This window comes from Stegostoma tigrinum, chromosome 3 (genome assembly GCF_030684315.1).
Source record: "Stegostoma tigrinum isolate sSteTig4 chromosome 3, sSteTig4.hap1, whole genome shotgun sequence".
In the NCBI taxonomy this organism is placed as follows: domain Eukaryota; kingdom Metazoa; phylum Chordata; class Chondrichthyes; order Orectolobiformes; family Stegostomatidae; genus Stegostoma; species Stegostoma tigrinum.
In genome coordinates, this window is record NC_081356.1 from 30,523,084 (window position 1) to 30,536,367 (window position 13,284).

The 13,284-nt window shown below is 44.1% G+C and overlaps 1 protein-coding gene and 1 long non-coding RNA gene across 3 annotated transcripts in view; one reads left to right on the forward strand and one right to left on the reverse strand.

Annotated features, from left to right (window-relative positions):
- Positions 1–13,284, reverse strand: part of svep1 (sushi, von Willebrand factor type A, EGF and pentraxin domain containing 1) — a 225,117-nt gene that overhangs the window by 40,344 nt on the left and 171,489 nt on the right. For both annotated transcript variants that reach the window (XM_048527619.2, XM_048527618.2), the window contains exons 38-40: positions 9,962–12,825; positions 5,453–5,681; positions 4,257–4,409 (exon numbers count right to left, since the gene is read on the reverse strand). In XM_048527619.2, coding sequence (XP_048383576.1) covers positions 4,257–4,409; positions 5,453–5,681; positions 9,962–12,825 — 3,246 coding nt within the window. The remainder of the gene's footprint in view (positions 1–4,256; positions 4,410–5,452; positions 5,682–9,961; positions 12,826–13,284) is intronic.
- LOC125451011 (uncharacterized) overlaps positions 1–13,284 on the forward strand; it is a 47,549-nt gene that overhangs the window by 24,046 nt on the left and 10,219 nt on the right. The gene's annotated exons all lie outside the window — the stretch shown is intronic.

The following is a 13,284-nucleotide window of genomic DNA, read 5'->3' on the forward strand; positions in this document are numbered from 1 at the left end:
GATGCAGAGTTAGGCTAAAGTGATTCTTCTGTGCTGTATGACTCCATGAATATCGGCAAAATCCCAGTTCTCTGTTTGACTCGAATTATTCCTCGCAATACATTGGTGCATGTAATCCCAAACTGCTTTTGACTTTTGCACTGCTGGTGGGGGAGCTGGGAGGGAGAAAGGAATTTTCCAAACCATTTTTTAAATGTGTAAATCTCCCTGCTGCACAATCCCTCTCTCCACCTTTAAAGCTGCTTCTTAAAACCTACTGAGCTTTTGCACAGTAAAAATCAAAAGAACTGCAGATGCTGTAAATCAGAAACAAAAACAGAAATTACGAGAAGTGCTCAGCAGGTCTGAAAGTATCTGCGGAGAGAAATCAGAGTTAATGTTTTGGGTCGAGTGATCCTTCTTCAGAACTGCTGGTAACTAAGAAACTGTCAGCTTTGTTTGCAGAAGACAGGATGGATGGAGCTGGTAGGGAATAAATGGTAGGTGGTGATAGAGCCCAAAAGAAGAACAGTTGGACAAAGGAGGGGATAATGATCTGCCTGGGAGGGTGAAAAGCTATGAATGGGGTCTGCTGGTGGCTAATGTTGGGCCGGAAGGTTCGTTTTTAGACGTTTCGTCACCATTCTAGGTAACATCATCAGTGAAGCTCCGCTGAAGCGCTGGTGTTATGTTCCGCTTTCTATTTATCTGTTTAGGTTTCCTTGGGTTGGTGATGCCATTTCCTGCGTTGGTGATGTCATTTCCTGTTCTTTTTCTCAGAGGAGAACCTGAGCTACAAATCTTCTCAAATCTTGCTAGCTAACGTTGGGTTGGTAGTAACAGCAGATAACAAGGCCTGGTGTGTGTGAGTTGGGGTAAGGCAATGGAGGAGCTCATGCCCTAAGATTATTGAACTCGATATTGAGTTCAGAAGGCTGCAGGGTCCCCAAGTGGAAAATGAGATGCTGTTATTCCAGCTTGCACTGAGCTTCCTTGGTGCACTGCACCAAGCCTGAGACGGAGACATTGGCCAGGGAACAAGGTGGTATGTTGAAGTGGCAGGCAACTGGAAGCTCATTGTTAGTCGCCAACAATCCCCTATTAATAGCAATTCACCCTTCTCGCCAGATCGTTATCCACTACTTTGTCTGTCCAAATGCTCTTCATTCTCTTTGAGTTTTATCCCCACCTACTGGAACAGGGTTGTCATTATGGGAGACTTTACCTTCCCGAACATTGACTGGAATTGCTATAACTCTAGTACGTCAGATGGATTGGTTTTTGCCCAATGTGTGCAGGACGGTTTCCTGCCACAGTATGTCGAAGGGCCGATAAGAGGGGAGGCCACACTGGATCTGGTACTTGGTAATGAACCAGGCCAGGTGTTTGATTTAGTGGTAGGTGAGCACTTTGGAGAGAGTGACCATAATTCGGTAACGTTTAGTTTAGCGATGGAAAGGGATAGGAACATGCCACAGGGCAAGAGCTATAGATGGGGGAAGGCAATTATAATGCGATTAGGCAAGACTTAGGAGGCATAGGATGGTGTAGCAAAATGCAGGGGATGGGGACAATCGAAATGTGGAGCTGATTTAAGGAACAGATAGATCTGTTCTGAGATAGATCTGGCGAAGATCTTTGCTTCCTCACTCTCCACAGGAGTCATACCGGAAGATTGGAGGGAAGCAAATGTTATTCCTCTTTTCAAGAAAGGGAATAGGGAAATCCCTCGAAATTACAGACCAGTCACTTACGTCTGTGGTCTGCAAGGTTTTGGAAAGAATTCTGAGGGATAGGATTTATGACTATTTGGAAACTCATAGCGTGATTAAAGGGAGTCAGTATGGCTTTGTGAGGGGCAAGTCATGCCTTACACATCTTATTGAGTTCTTTGAGGAAGTCACGAGACAGGTTGACGAGGGTCGAGCGGTGGATGTAGTGTACATGGGCTTCAGCAAGGCATTTGATAAGGTTCCCCACAGCAGGCTCATTCATAAAGTCAGGAGGTATGGGATACAGGGTGATTTGGCTGTCTGGATTTAGAATTGGTTGGCTGACAGGAGGCAGAGAGTGGTTGTAGATGGTAAGTATTCTGCCTGGAGGTCAGTGCTGAGTGGTGTCCCACAGGGCTCTGTTCTTGGGCCTCTGCTCTTTGTAGTTTTTATAAATGACTTGGATGAGGAGGTTGAGGGTTGGGTTAGTATGTTTGCTGATGACACAAAGGCTGGAGGTGCCGTTGATAGTATCGAGGGCTATTGCAGGCTTCAGCGAGACATTGACAGAATGCAGAGCTGGGCTGAGAAGTGGCAGATGGAGTTCAACCTGGATAAATGCGAAGTGATGCATTTTGGAAGGTCGAACTTAAATGCTGAATATAGGATTAAAGGCAGGATTCTCGGCAATGTGGAGGAACAGCAGGATCTTGGTGTTCAAGTGCATAGCTCCCTCAAAGTTGCCACCCAGGTGGATAAGGTTGTTGACAAAGCATATGGTGTTTTGGCTTTCATTAACAGCGGGATCGAGTTTAAGAGCCGCGAGGTTATGCTGCAGCTCTACAAAACCCTGGTGAGACCACACATGGAATATTGTGTCCAGTTCTGGTTGCCCTATTAAAGGAAAGATGTGGAGGCTTTGGAGAGGGTGCAAAGGAGGTTTACCAGGATGCTGCCTGGACTGGAGGGCTTGTCTTACGAGGAGAGCTTGACTGAGCTCGGACTTTTCTCTCTGGAGTGAAGGAGGAAGAGAGGTGACCTGATCGAGGTGTACAAGGTAATGAGAGGCATGGATAGAGTCGATAGCCAGAGACTTTTCCCCAGGGCAGGATTGACTGCCACGAGGGGTCATAGTTTTAAGGTGTTAGGAGGAAGGTATACAGGAGATGTCAGAGGGAGGTTCTTCACCCAGAGAGTTGCGAGCGCATGGAATAGTTTACCAGTGGTAGTCGTGGAGGCGGAGTCATTAGTGACATTTAAGCAACTGCTGGACATGCACATGGACAGCAGTGAATTGAGGGGAATGTAGGTTAGGTTATTTTATTTTTGGATTAGGATTATTCCACGGCACAACATGGTGGGCCGAAGGGCATGTACTGTGCTGTACATTTCAATGTTCTATGTACTGTTTATTCCTCGCCCCCGTCCCCACCCTCTTCTCTGCATATGAACCGACATTTTCTTAGCTACCATCAGCTCTGAGGAAGGGTCACTTGACCTGAAATGTTAACTTGATTTCTCTTCACAGATGCTGCTGAGCATTTCAAGCTTTTGCTCAGCATTGGTCAGGATTTATTGCTTTTTGATCTAAATGTTAAGGGCAGGTAACTTTAATGGTGATTAAACCCTCCTCTCACTGGTGAGAAAGGCTCCAGCACATAAGTGCCAACTGACAGGCTTCTTCTCCCTGTTAAATGCTTAAGTAGAAAAACCCTGTATCGTCTGCCAGCGAACCAAAGATCAGGGACTAAGACAGAGAATGTTGGAGAAACTCAGCAGGTCAGGCAGCATCAATGGACAGAGAAACACTGAGTATCATTAAGACTGAGTTAGATAGCTTTTTGATGGATAGGAGAATCAAATGTTATGGTAGTGGACAGGAAAAGGGAGCTGTCTCTGCACTCTGATCAACCAGGACCTAATCAAAAGGCAGGCAGCCTCAAGGGCCAAATGGCTTCCTCTACTTCTCTTCTGTGTTCTCGAGTTGTACAAGCTCGACTAGGAAAGGCCACTAAAGGATAGAATTCTACAGCACAGGAAAGAATTAGCCTAATGTGCCTTCATCTGCACAACCGCTTTTGCTATTTCCCAAAGCTCAAGAGAAGTTATTTTGAAAGTTAGTACTGAATCTGATTTCCCCAGTGCTTACAGGCAGTGCATTCTGGATCAAAATAATAGCTTCATTTAAAAAAGATGTCACCACTTTTCTGAAGAGACAGTAGGAACTGCAGATGCTGGACAATCTGAGATAACAAGGTGTAGGGCTGGGCAAACACAGCAGGCCAAGCAGTGGCAGAGGAGCAGTAAGGCTGACGTTTCGGGCCTAGACCAGGTCTACACCTTGTTACCACTTTTCTTAAACCTGTGCCCTCTAGCTATTGAGCCAATGGGACCCAGCCAATCTACTCTTAAAATGACAAACACTGGCTGTGCCTGTGATGCCCATAGTGTTTTTAAAAAATGCCAGGAAGGAGTTAAATTTTAAGAAATGTCAGATGAATGCAATTTGATTTTTAAAATATAGAAGCAATTTCAAAAGAAAGGCATGGAAACAAGAAAAGGTACCTGTAAACTATAGCCGTTATCACATTGATAAGTTATAATTTCTTGATATACAAAGCTGGTTCCCTTAAATGAGCCATGTAATGGTGGGAGGAGCTCCTCACATAATATGGGGTGACACTCAATATCTGAAATTGGTGGATTCCAGAAACCATTCTGTCGAAACATTCGAAAGTAGATTAAAACAATCATACATGGAAAGCCAACATGAAAGACAATTGCATTAAAAATGAGTCTTTATCATATAAATGATTGCAATTATATTTGGTGTAATTACTTATCTGCACTGCATTTAACAAATTTAGACATGTTGACCAAAATGTGAAGCACACAATCACATTGTGGTGAATATGAGCAATCATTAAATAGGAAGTTAGGGAGACATAGGAGGGTGCAAGGAACAGAAGGAAAGGCGAATAGGGCAAAATGAAACTTAAAAAAAGTTGGAAGCTCATTGTAGAACATAAGCATGTGTATAAATCAGTTGTTATTTTATAAATTCTGGAAATAGATGGCTCTGAATCTTGTTACTCTCTTGATGCTTTTACTTGCATTAATTAAGATGGGTATGTCTATAAGGTTCATTAAATATACATAAGCCTTGATTTAGCATGTGGGATGCCTGTGAAGGCCTATGCAATGCACTAACTTATTTATACAGTACTTTATTACAATGGTTTCACAATACATGCCATGAATTATTAATATTTGTTCGTAAGTGATGAACTATCCATCTAACTGGAAGCAGTACACAATATGATTGCTGTATTTCCTACATTGCAAGAATGCTACACTTCAAAAAGTATTTCATTGGTTGTAAAGCCCTTGGGATATCCTGAGGTTGGGAAGAGGTGCTACATAAATGTAAATCCTTTCCATATCATAAGAAAAATAATGCCTTACAAAATTAAACCCTAGAACCACACAGCATCACATCAGTATTACAACAAATTAGAGAGAATTTACAGCTATTCAGCCCAACTGATCACAGCTTGAATTTATGCTGTGCATGAACCACCTCCCATTTTGCTTCACTCCCTTCAATCCTAAAAACTTCTTATTCCTGCAAATATGCTGTATTTTATAAACAATATTCTATATCTTTGCAAATATGAAATTGAACGTCCCCTGGTGAATTTCATACACACCTATAGAACACATGTACGTGCATTTAACACACCTTTACTAGGAGTACTCACCTGACAGACAGACAGGTTTGCTCCTGACAGTCTGTATCCTTCTTCACAGGAGATGATAATACTTTCATTAAGTGTAAATTGTGTTCCTGAAACAACAACATTTGCCATTTTGCTCATTGGCAGAGGACAAGTCTGTAGTTTGCACAGAATGCTGTGATTGGACCAAGAACCATCTTCTAAGCACGTTCTTGTATCTTTCTCAGCTTCCATTACATAGCCCTCTAAACATCTGCAAAAAGACAAGTTGGTCCATTTGCTGCCTGAAGATCAAATGTTTATGTTTCAATTCTCAAATATTCCACAAAATGCAACTTCATATATGATTAGTGATTCCATAATTATGACCAGACTAACAATAATTTTACTTGATTAATTGAATTCAAAAGTGACAACTTGACAATAACCACCTAAATACACTCAAAAGGAATGTAGCTGAACACTTTTAGATGGGAGTAACACAGGTAACAATAGATCAGGTTAATCTGGGAGCTAAGTTAAAATTCATCACAAGTGTCATTTGCTGAAAAACATCTCAATTTTTACTGGCACAAATAGAGATAAAGTATATTCAGGGACTAATCACTCTAACAGCTATGTTCATATACCATGTAATAATGCAAGAGAAGTGGAGGAGGAAATATGCAGAAAACTTAGCAAAAGGAGTACAAAATCTGACACTCTTTAGGTGGAGCATTCTATGAAATCACTTAGACCTAGGTGTAGTCCATGCAAGAATTTTAGAATGCCAACGCATTTACACGCTATCCTTCAGCTTGTACATCTTCTTTTTAAAAGAATATGTTGTACCTAAAGGTTCAAAATATCCAGAAGTGATTTAGGCTTCAGTACATTTTCATGATATGTTCCGTTGCTAGTCTTTATGTTCCTTCTCCCTCATATGGTTGTCAGCTTCCCTTTAAATGTATCTATAATCTTTTCTTTAATCACTGCCTATGGTAACGCAGTATGCATAATTTTTAAGATTTTTGAGACAATGTCCTATGAAAGACTAGTGAATGAACAACACTTCAAAAGGATAGATGCCCTTCAAATACCGAACTGTAAGTCTCAAATGGGTTTGCCCGACACTACAGACATAACAAATAAGTTGAAAATCAAAAGGCAGTTCTGGGTGAAATGAATATGTTTGTGTTTTAACATTCCAGAAATGCACAAGAAAGGGGGTTAAAAACTGACTGCAATCACTCATCTGTATGTGCGCAAGTAGCCTAGAGAGCTGGTGCGCTAGTGGGCTGGCTTGTAGTTGAAGTTCTACTGTATTAAAATGTGCTGTGAAGAGGCAAAGTTGAGAAATCCACTAGAAATCCTGCATGTGGAGGTGAAAATAAACAAAATCTCTCTCTGCTTGCTGAAAGCAAGGCAGTGCGGCCATTCTTGAAGGTAGCTGCAGAACCAAGAATCTCCAAGCAACTGCTCAATTGGCAGAGTCAATGCTACCACTATATTTCATGAGGAATTCATCACAGATGAGACTTTGGTCTCTGTTAAATTTCTTTTTAAGCTTTGTCCTTTTGGACCTATTTTTCATTTCTAACCTGTGTGAACATGTGTCACATTTTATTATCTTTTCTCGTACTTTGATACTTGATAAACTTAATCTTTCATGAATGAGTGAAATTGGTTAAATTCCCTTGTTTTAAAAGGTATCCATGAGGGAAGGGATCCTTCTATGCTAGCCTTGTTACAACCGAGGGAGTAGCAAAATAAAGAAAACGAGCCAGTTAATCCCTCACCTGGGATCAAAATGAATTGGGGACCCATGCACAGGAACCAGTTGTATCTCATTTCTGTGATGTTTGTCCTGTATAGTACTGTATAAGATTGGAACTGCTACGGTCAGTTTTTCTACCAATGCTCTGTAGGTACAGATTCTTTAAAGGGCAACCTGTTGGTTCCATCCTTGGACTGGGACCTTTCCCAGGCTAGAGGCTAGGCTGATAAGGGAAAGAAATGATCATCTTTATGTTGGATTGCTCAATGACCATCAGCAATCACCAGTTCTCTAATGTCCTCAAGTACTGCAACCTCCAAGACGTCTGCACTCTTCCAGTCTGCCCTCTAACACATTCTTCTCATCTGTTGTTCCACAATTACTGGCTGTTCCTATAGCAGCCCCTGTTCTGAACTTTGGAATTGTCTCCCAAAACCTCTCCACCTCTCTCCTCCCCCTTTAAGGTGTTCTTTCAAGTCTACTTTTTGATTCATCTTCTGGTCTCTTGGTCTAAATCTCCTTGTGGCTCAGTGTCAAATTTTGCCTCATGATGCTTCTTTTAAGCACCTTGGGGCCTTCATGCTTTATTTATAGCTAAAGACTACACAAATGCAAATTGTTGTTGCTTCAAGACAAATCACACTAAGGCACTCTGTCTTTGGACCAAACTGCGACAACTCTTACCTATCACATACGACCCCACGAATCTCCAAATCCAATATACCATCCTCTGCCATTTTCGCCATCTGCAATCAGAACCCACCACCAAAGAGATACTCCCCTCCTGATCCCTATCTGCGTTCCATAAGGACCGCTCACTCCACAACTCCCTCATTTGCTCCACCCGCCCCGCCAAGTCTTCCACCATACCCGACACCTTACCCTGTGACCACAGGAAGTGCTACACCTTCCCCTACACATGCTCCTCACCTCCATTCATGCCCCAAACAATCATTCCCAATCCGAAAGGGATTCACCTGTATGTCTTCTAACCTGGTCTACTGTATCCATTGCTCCTGATGTGGCCTGCTCTACATCGGAGAGACCAAGCGCAGACTTCGGTGACCATTTTGTGGAGCATCTGCGTTCTGTACACTCCAATCAACACCACTTTCTGGTTGCCAGCCATTTTAACTCTCCCTCCTACGCCCTTGGCAACATGTCTATCCTTCACTGTCACAATGAGGCCACACATAAACTGGAGGAACAACACCTTATATTCTGCTTCGACAGCTTATAGCACAATTGCCTCAATGTAGAAATCATGAGGTTCAAAATCTCCCTAGCCTCGGCCTCATCCCATGCCCAGCCCTCCCTTTTGTCCCTGCCTCCTTGACCTGATATAACCTGTCCATCTTCCTTCTCAGCTATCCACCCCACCCTTCCCATTGACCAATCTCCACAACCCTTACCTGCAGCCACCTATTACCAACCCACCTACCTTCCCACAGCCCCACCCGTCTCTATTTATTTCTGAGCTCTCTTCCCCTTCCCCAGTCCTGATGAAGGGTCCTGACCTAAAACATCGGCTTTCCTGCTCCTTGGATGCTGTCCGACGTGCTGTACTCCTCCAGCTCCACATTTTATCAACTCTGACTTCCAGCATCTTCAGTCTTTGCTACCTCCAAGACATTCTGTCATGTCAAGTTATTGTGGTATAGTTCAGAGCAAATGGCAATGTGGTTGACTCTGAACTGCCCTCTGGGCAATAGGGGATGGGCAATAAATGCTGGCCTTGCCAGCGATGCCCTTATCCTGTGAATGAACTAACAAAAAACATCTGACTTTGCATAATTTGAACTTGTTCTCAACCTGAAGAAAATTAGGACAGACAGGGGGGAATAAAATAAATGACAAATGTGGCAGTAAGGATTGTAAAGGAAACAGGTTTCTGGTTTGCAAGTGAATTTGGATTAAAACAAAATGAGAAAATTGGCACAAAGGTTATGGTATGGCTTTCCAGAGGCAAACTGAGTAACTGCTCTTCCCCCCAACTCTAACTCACATTGTGGGGGAGCTGTGTTTGCATACACTGCAATATCGCTTGATCAGCAATCTAGTGTCACCTACCAACTCCTGGTAATGCGAAGAAAGGGAAGTGAATAATGAGATTAGAAGCCAGATCCCCACACTTCATGGAAAAGTGAATAAACTGCAATGTCTCCTGGTGCACTCCATTTTACGGGAGGCAGACGGAGAAACATTTGGAGTGAGTTACACTGGGGTGAGCACAAGGGTGTCCAAAAAGGCCTACAAGTCGATCCACGGGTGCATGAAGCAGCAGAGTTTCCTACTGAAGGTGGCAACATTTGGCTGTTAGTGGACTTGATTTATTCTCCTGTTGTGAAGTTCCGAAAGAAGGAGAGAATGAGGGAACAAGAAGTCTCTAAATTTGCGACTGCAACTGACATCCAGTTCATTGCTGAACCACATTCCTGCTGGACATCCCACATTAGACAGATGAATTGATGTGGTGCCCCCTCGCCTACACTAATTGGTTGGATTCCCATTGTCTGCCCACCGCTTGATTTAATGTAATGTAGTGGTAGGACCAGGAGTGATTAAGCTGTGCACCTCCCCTTTCATCTCCCTCACCTGACATTGACCTGTAAATCCAACTGCGAGATGAAGGTAGTTAAAAAGGGAACATATTAGACCCAAACAACACAGAATGAATTAGCCTTGCACCAATATCAGGTAGAATAATGGACATCATACAATTGATTTAAGAGAATAACATTAAAAGATCCATGGAACTTAGGCAATGTAGTCCTTACCTATAAACAACTTTACTCCCGAAGGTGTGCAGGTCTCCTGTTACAGCAGCGTTCTGCACGGGTGGAGGAGGACCACAGAGCAGGGGCACACATGTTGGGTATGGTCGACTCCATCTCCCTCTTTCTGTGCAGAAAACCACTGGCTTCCCCTTCATGGTGTAGCCAGGCAAACAGTTGTAGGCTATGGCATTTTCATGCACGGAGCTGCTTCCATTAAAGAACGCGTTGTGAATCAATGGAGGTGTGCCACAAGAAATCTGGCCGCAGTATGGAAAGCTCGAATTCCAAGAGCCTCCATCTTCACACAGAACCTGTGAGGGGCCCAGCAACTTGAAACCTTCCTTGCATTGGAAGGATATTATGCTGCCACAGGCAATATTGCGGCTTGTAGCAAATCCATTGTGGACAACTGGCTGTGGGCACTTGCACGGTTCACATTCTGGGACACTGCCACTCCAAGAGCCATTTTGTAGACAATGTCTAACTAAGGTCCCAGTGAGTTTGTATCCGAGAAAGCAGATGTACTTTACAGAGTCACCAAATCTGAACCTAGACCCATTTATGAATCCATAGGAGATATCTTCTGGAGGTCCGCAGCTGATGGGCACACACTGTGGTGCCTCATCACTCCACTTTCCATTTTCCTGGCATGCAATACTGGGCGCGCCATGCAATAGGTAACCATCCTCGCACTGGAATTCTATTTCCTTCCCAAGCGTGAATTCAAATCCTAAGGCTTTCCCATTCTGTATATCTGCAAGTGGTGGACATGCTACAGACCGGCATTCTGGCATCTCCCCACTCCAACTCCCATTAGCGAGACAGGTGCGGGTTTGATCCCCCTGAATCAGGAAACCAAAATTGCAACTATAATTGGCCATGCTCTGGAACGTGTGATCTCCTGCAGTCATGTTGCCGTTGCTGGGAATGGGAGGTGACCCACAGGAGATTGGGACACACTGCGGCTCCATACCATCCCATTCTTTATTGGCCTGACAGGTTCTCCTCTTGATCCCAACAAGTGAAAATCCAGAGTTGCACTCGTATACAATCACACTGGTGTAAGTGTAGTTATTGCCCTTCACAAAGCCATTTGCAACTTGGCTGGGGACTCCACACGATATAAGTTGACATGCTGGGGTTGCAGTACTCCATTCACTACTCGATGTACAATTTCCAGTAGCTGAACCAACAAGCTCATATCCAGGGTCACACACATATTGTATCACACTCCCAACCAGGTTGCTTGAAAAAGTAATGTGTCCATGTTCTGGCTTAATTGGGAGCTCACACTCTATCAGTAGACAGGATGGGGCACTGCCATTCCATGAGGCATCTTCTTGGCACTCCAGCACGTTAGACCCTAGCAGCTTGTAGCCACTGTAACAGTAATAATGAATAACAGTACCACTAAAGAACTCAGAAGTCTGCAGAAGGTCTAAGTTTGATGGAGTATTCCATATTTGCTTGCCATTACTGGAACTCATTTGCTGTGAAGCAGAAGTTGGAATACCATTGTTTGTTCCAAGGTCTGATGTGAGGAGGTTGCTCATGGTATGAGAGTCATGTTCCTGACTACTGGGCTGTATGTAGCTTTCAAGTCCTTCATTGCCTTGTTTGTCCTGACTTGGGATGACCACGTAGCCCCCAAAATCGATATGAGGTGGGAGGCCACAGTCAATGGGTGCACAGTAAGGAAGAGCACTGGACCAGGATGATTCCTTACAGATGTGCATGGAGATCCCAATTAAGTGAAAGCCAGGAAAGCAGCTGTAAAAAATAAGAGCTCCAAAGCTGTAATCAGAGCCTTCAACAAAACCATTTTCTATAAGCTGAGGTGGATCACATTTGATGGGCTTGCAGACAGGGGCCTTCGCATTCCATTGACCTGTCTCCAAACATGTCAGTTTTTCCTGGCCTTCAAGTCTAAAGCCCGTGTTGCACAAGTATGTGACAGTATCTCGATAGTACACTTTCTCAAACTCAGCTCTACCACTTGCTATTTCTTGGGGAACAGGGCATTCAATGGGTTTGCACATTGGCCTTCTCCCTTGCCATTTACCATCTTCACCACAAATCACAGTGGTATTTCCCATCAGCTGAAACCCTGGCTTACATGTGTATACAGCTTTGCCAAGGTAAGTCAGTCCCTGGATGTCCACAATTCCATTACCAATCAGCTCTGGCTGTGGGCATTCCACTGCCACACATTCTGGCACAGGGGAGCCCCACTTTCCATTGGCTTGGCAAATTAGGAATGGCCTTGCCTTTACTACAAATCCATCAGCGCAGGTGTAGTTGGCAACGCTGCCAAAGTGAAGGTCAGAAACTAAAACTTCGCCGTATTGGATCTCTGGGGGCCTCCCACAAATAACGGGTGTGCAAACTGGAAAGGAGTTATTCCACTGCTGAGAGTACAGGCACTTCAAAATCGTTGGCCCCTCTAAGGTGTACCCCTCAATGCATTCTAGCCGAATGATCCCAGTCTTTTCTGTCTCATGGACAATCAGGTGACTCTCCCGCCCTGGGGCCAATGGCTCCGGGCACCTTAGCCGACGACACTCTGGCATCCGGTTTCCACCCCATTTGCCGTCACCCCGGCAGGTCAACACTGGATCTCCAGAGACAGCATAACCGTCTTCGCAGTAGAGTTCGACTTGTGAGTCCAGATGGGAATCTGACCCCTTGAAAAGCCCGTGTTCAATGCTCGGAGGATGTCCGCAGTTTACAAGCACACAGGAAGGTGATGACTCACTGTACCAGTGCCGATTTCCCTGGCAGGTACGAATGGGACTGCCCACCATCTGGTAGCCATGATTACAATAGTATCTGACTTTACTCTGAAACAGGGTGCCATTTTTTATCTGCAGTCCAAGAAAAGGAACAAGAAATTCATTATCTATTGTTCTGTATCTCCAACAGTCAATTTCATTGTTCTTAGGAGCAAAAGCTAATGCTTAAAATGTCCCCCTCTCCAAACATGTAAAAGTGATCCATGCAGTAGCTCAGTGGTTAGCACTGCTGCCTCAATGTAGGGGCCTCGGTTCAATCCCAGCCTTAGGTGACTGTCAGTGTGGAGTTTGGACATTCTCCCCATGTCTGCATGTGTTTCCACTGGATGCTCTGGTTTTCTCCCACAGTCCAAAGATATGCAGGCTGGGTGGATTGGCTATGCTAAACTGCCCTATAGTTTTTCTGAAGAAGGGTCGAGGCCCAAAATGTCAGCTTTCCTGCTCCTCTGATGCTGCTTGGCCTGCTGTGTTCATCCAATTCTACAACTTGTTATCTCTGCCCTATAGTGTGCAGGTTCGATGGATTAGCCA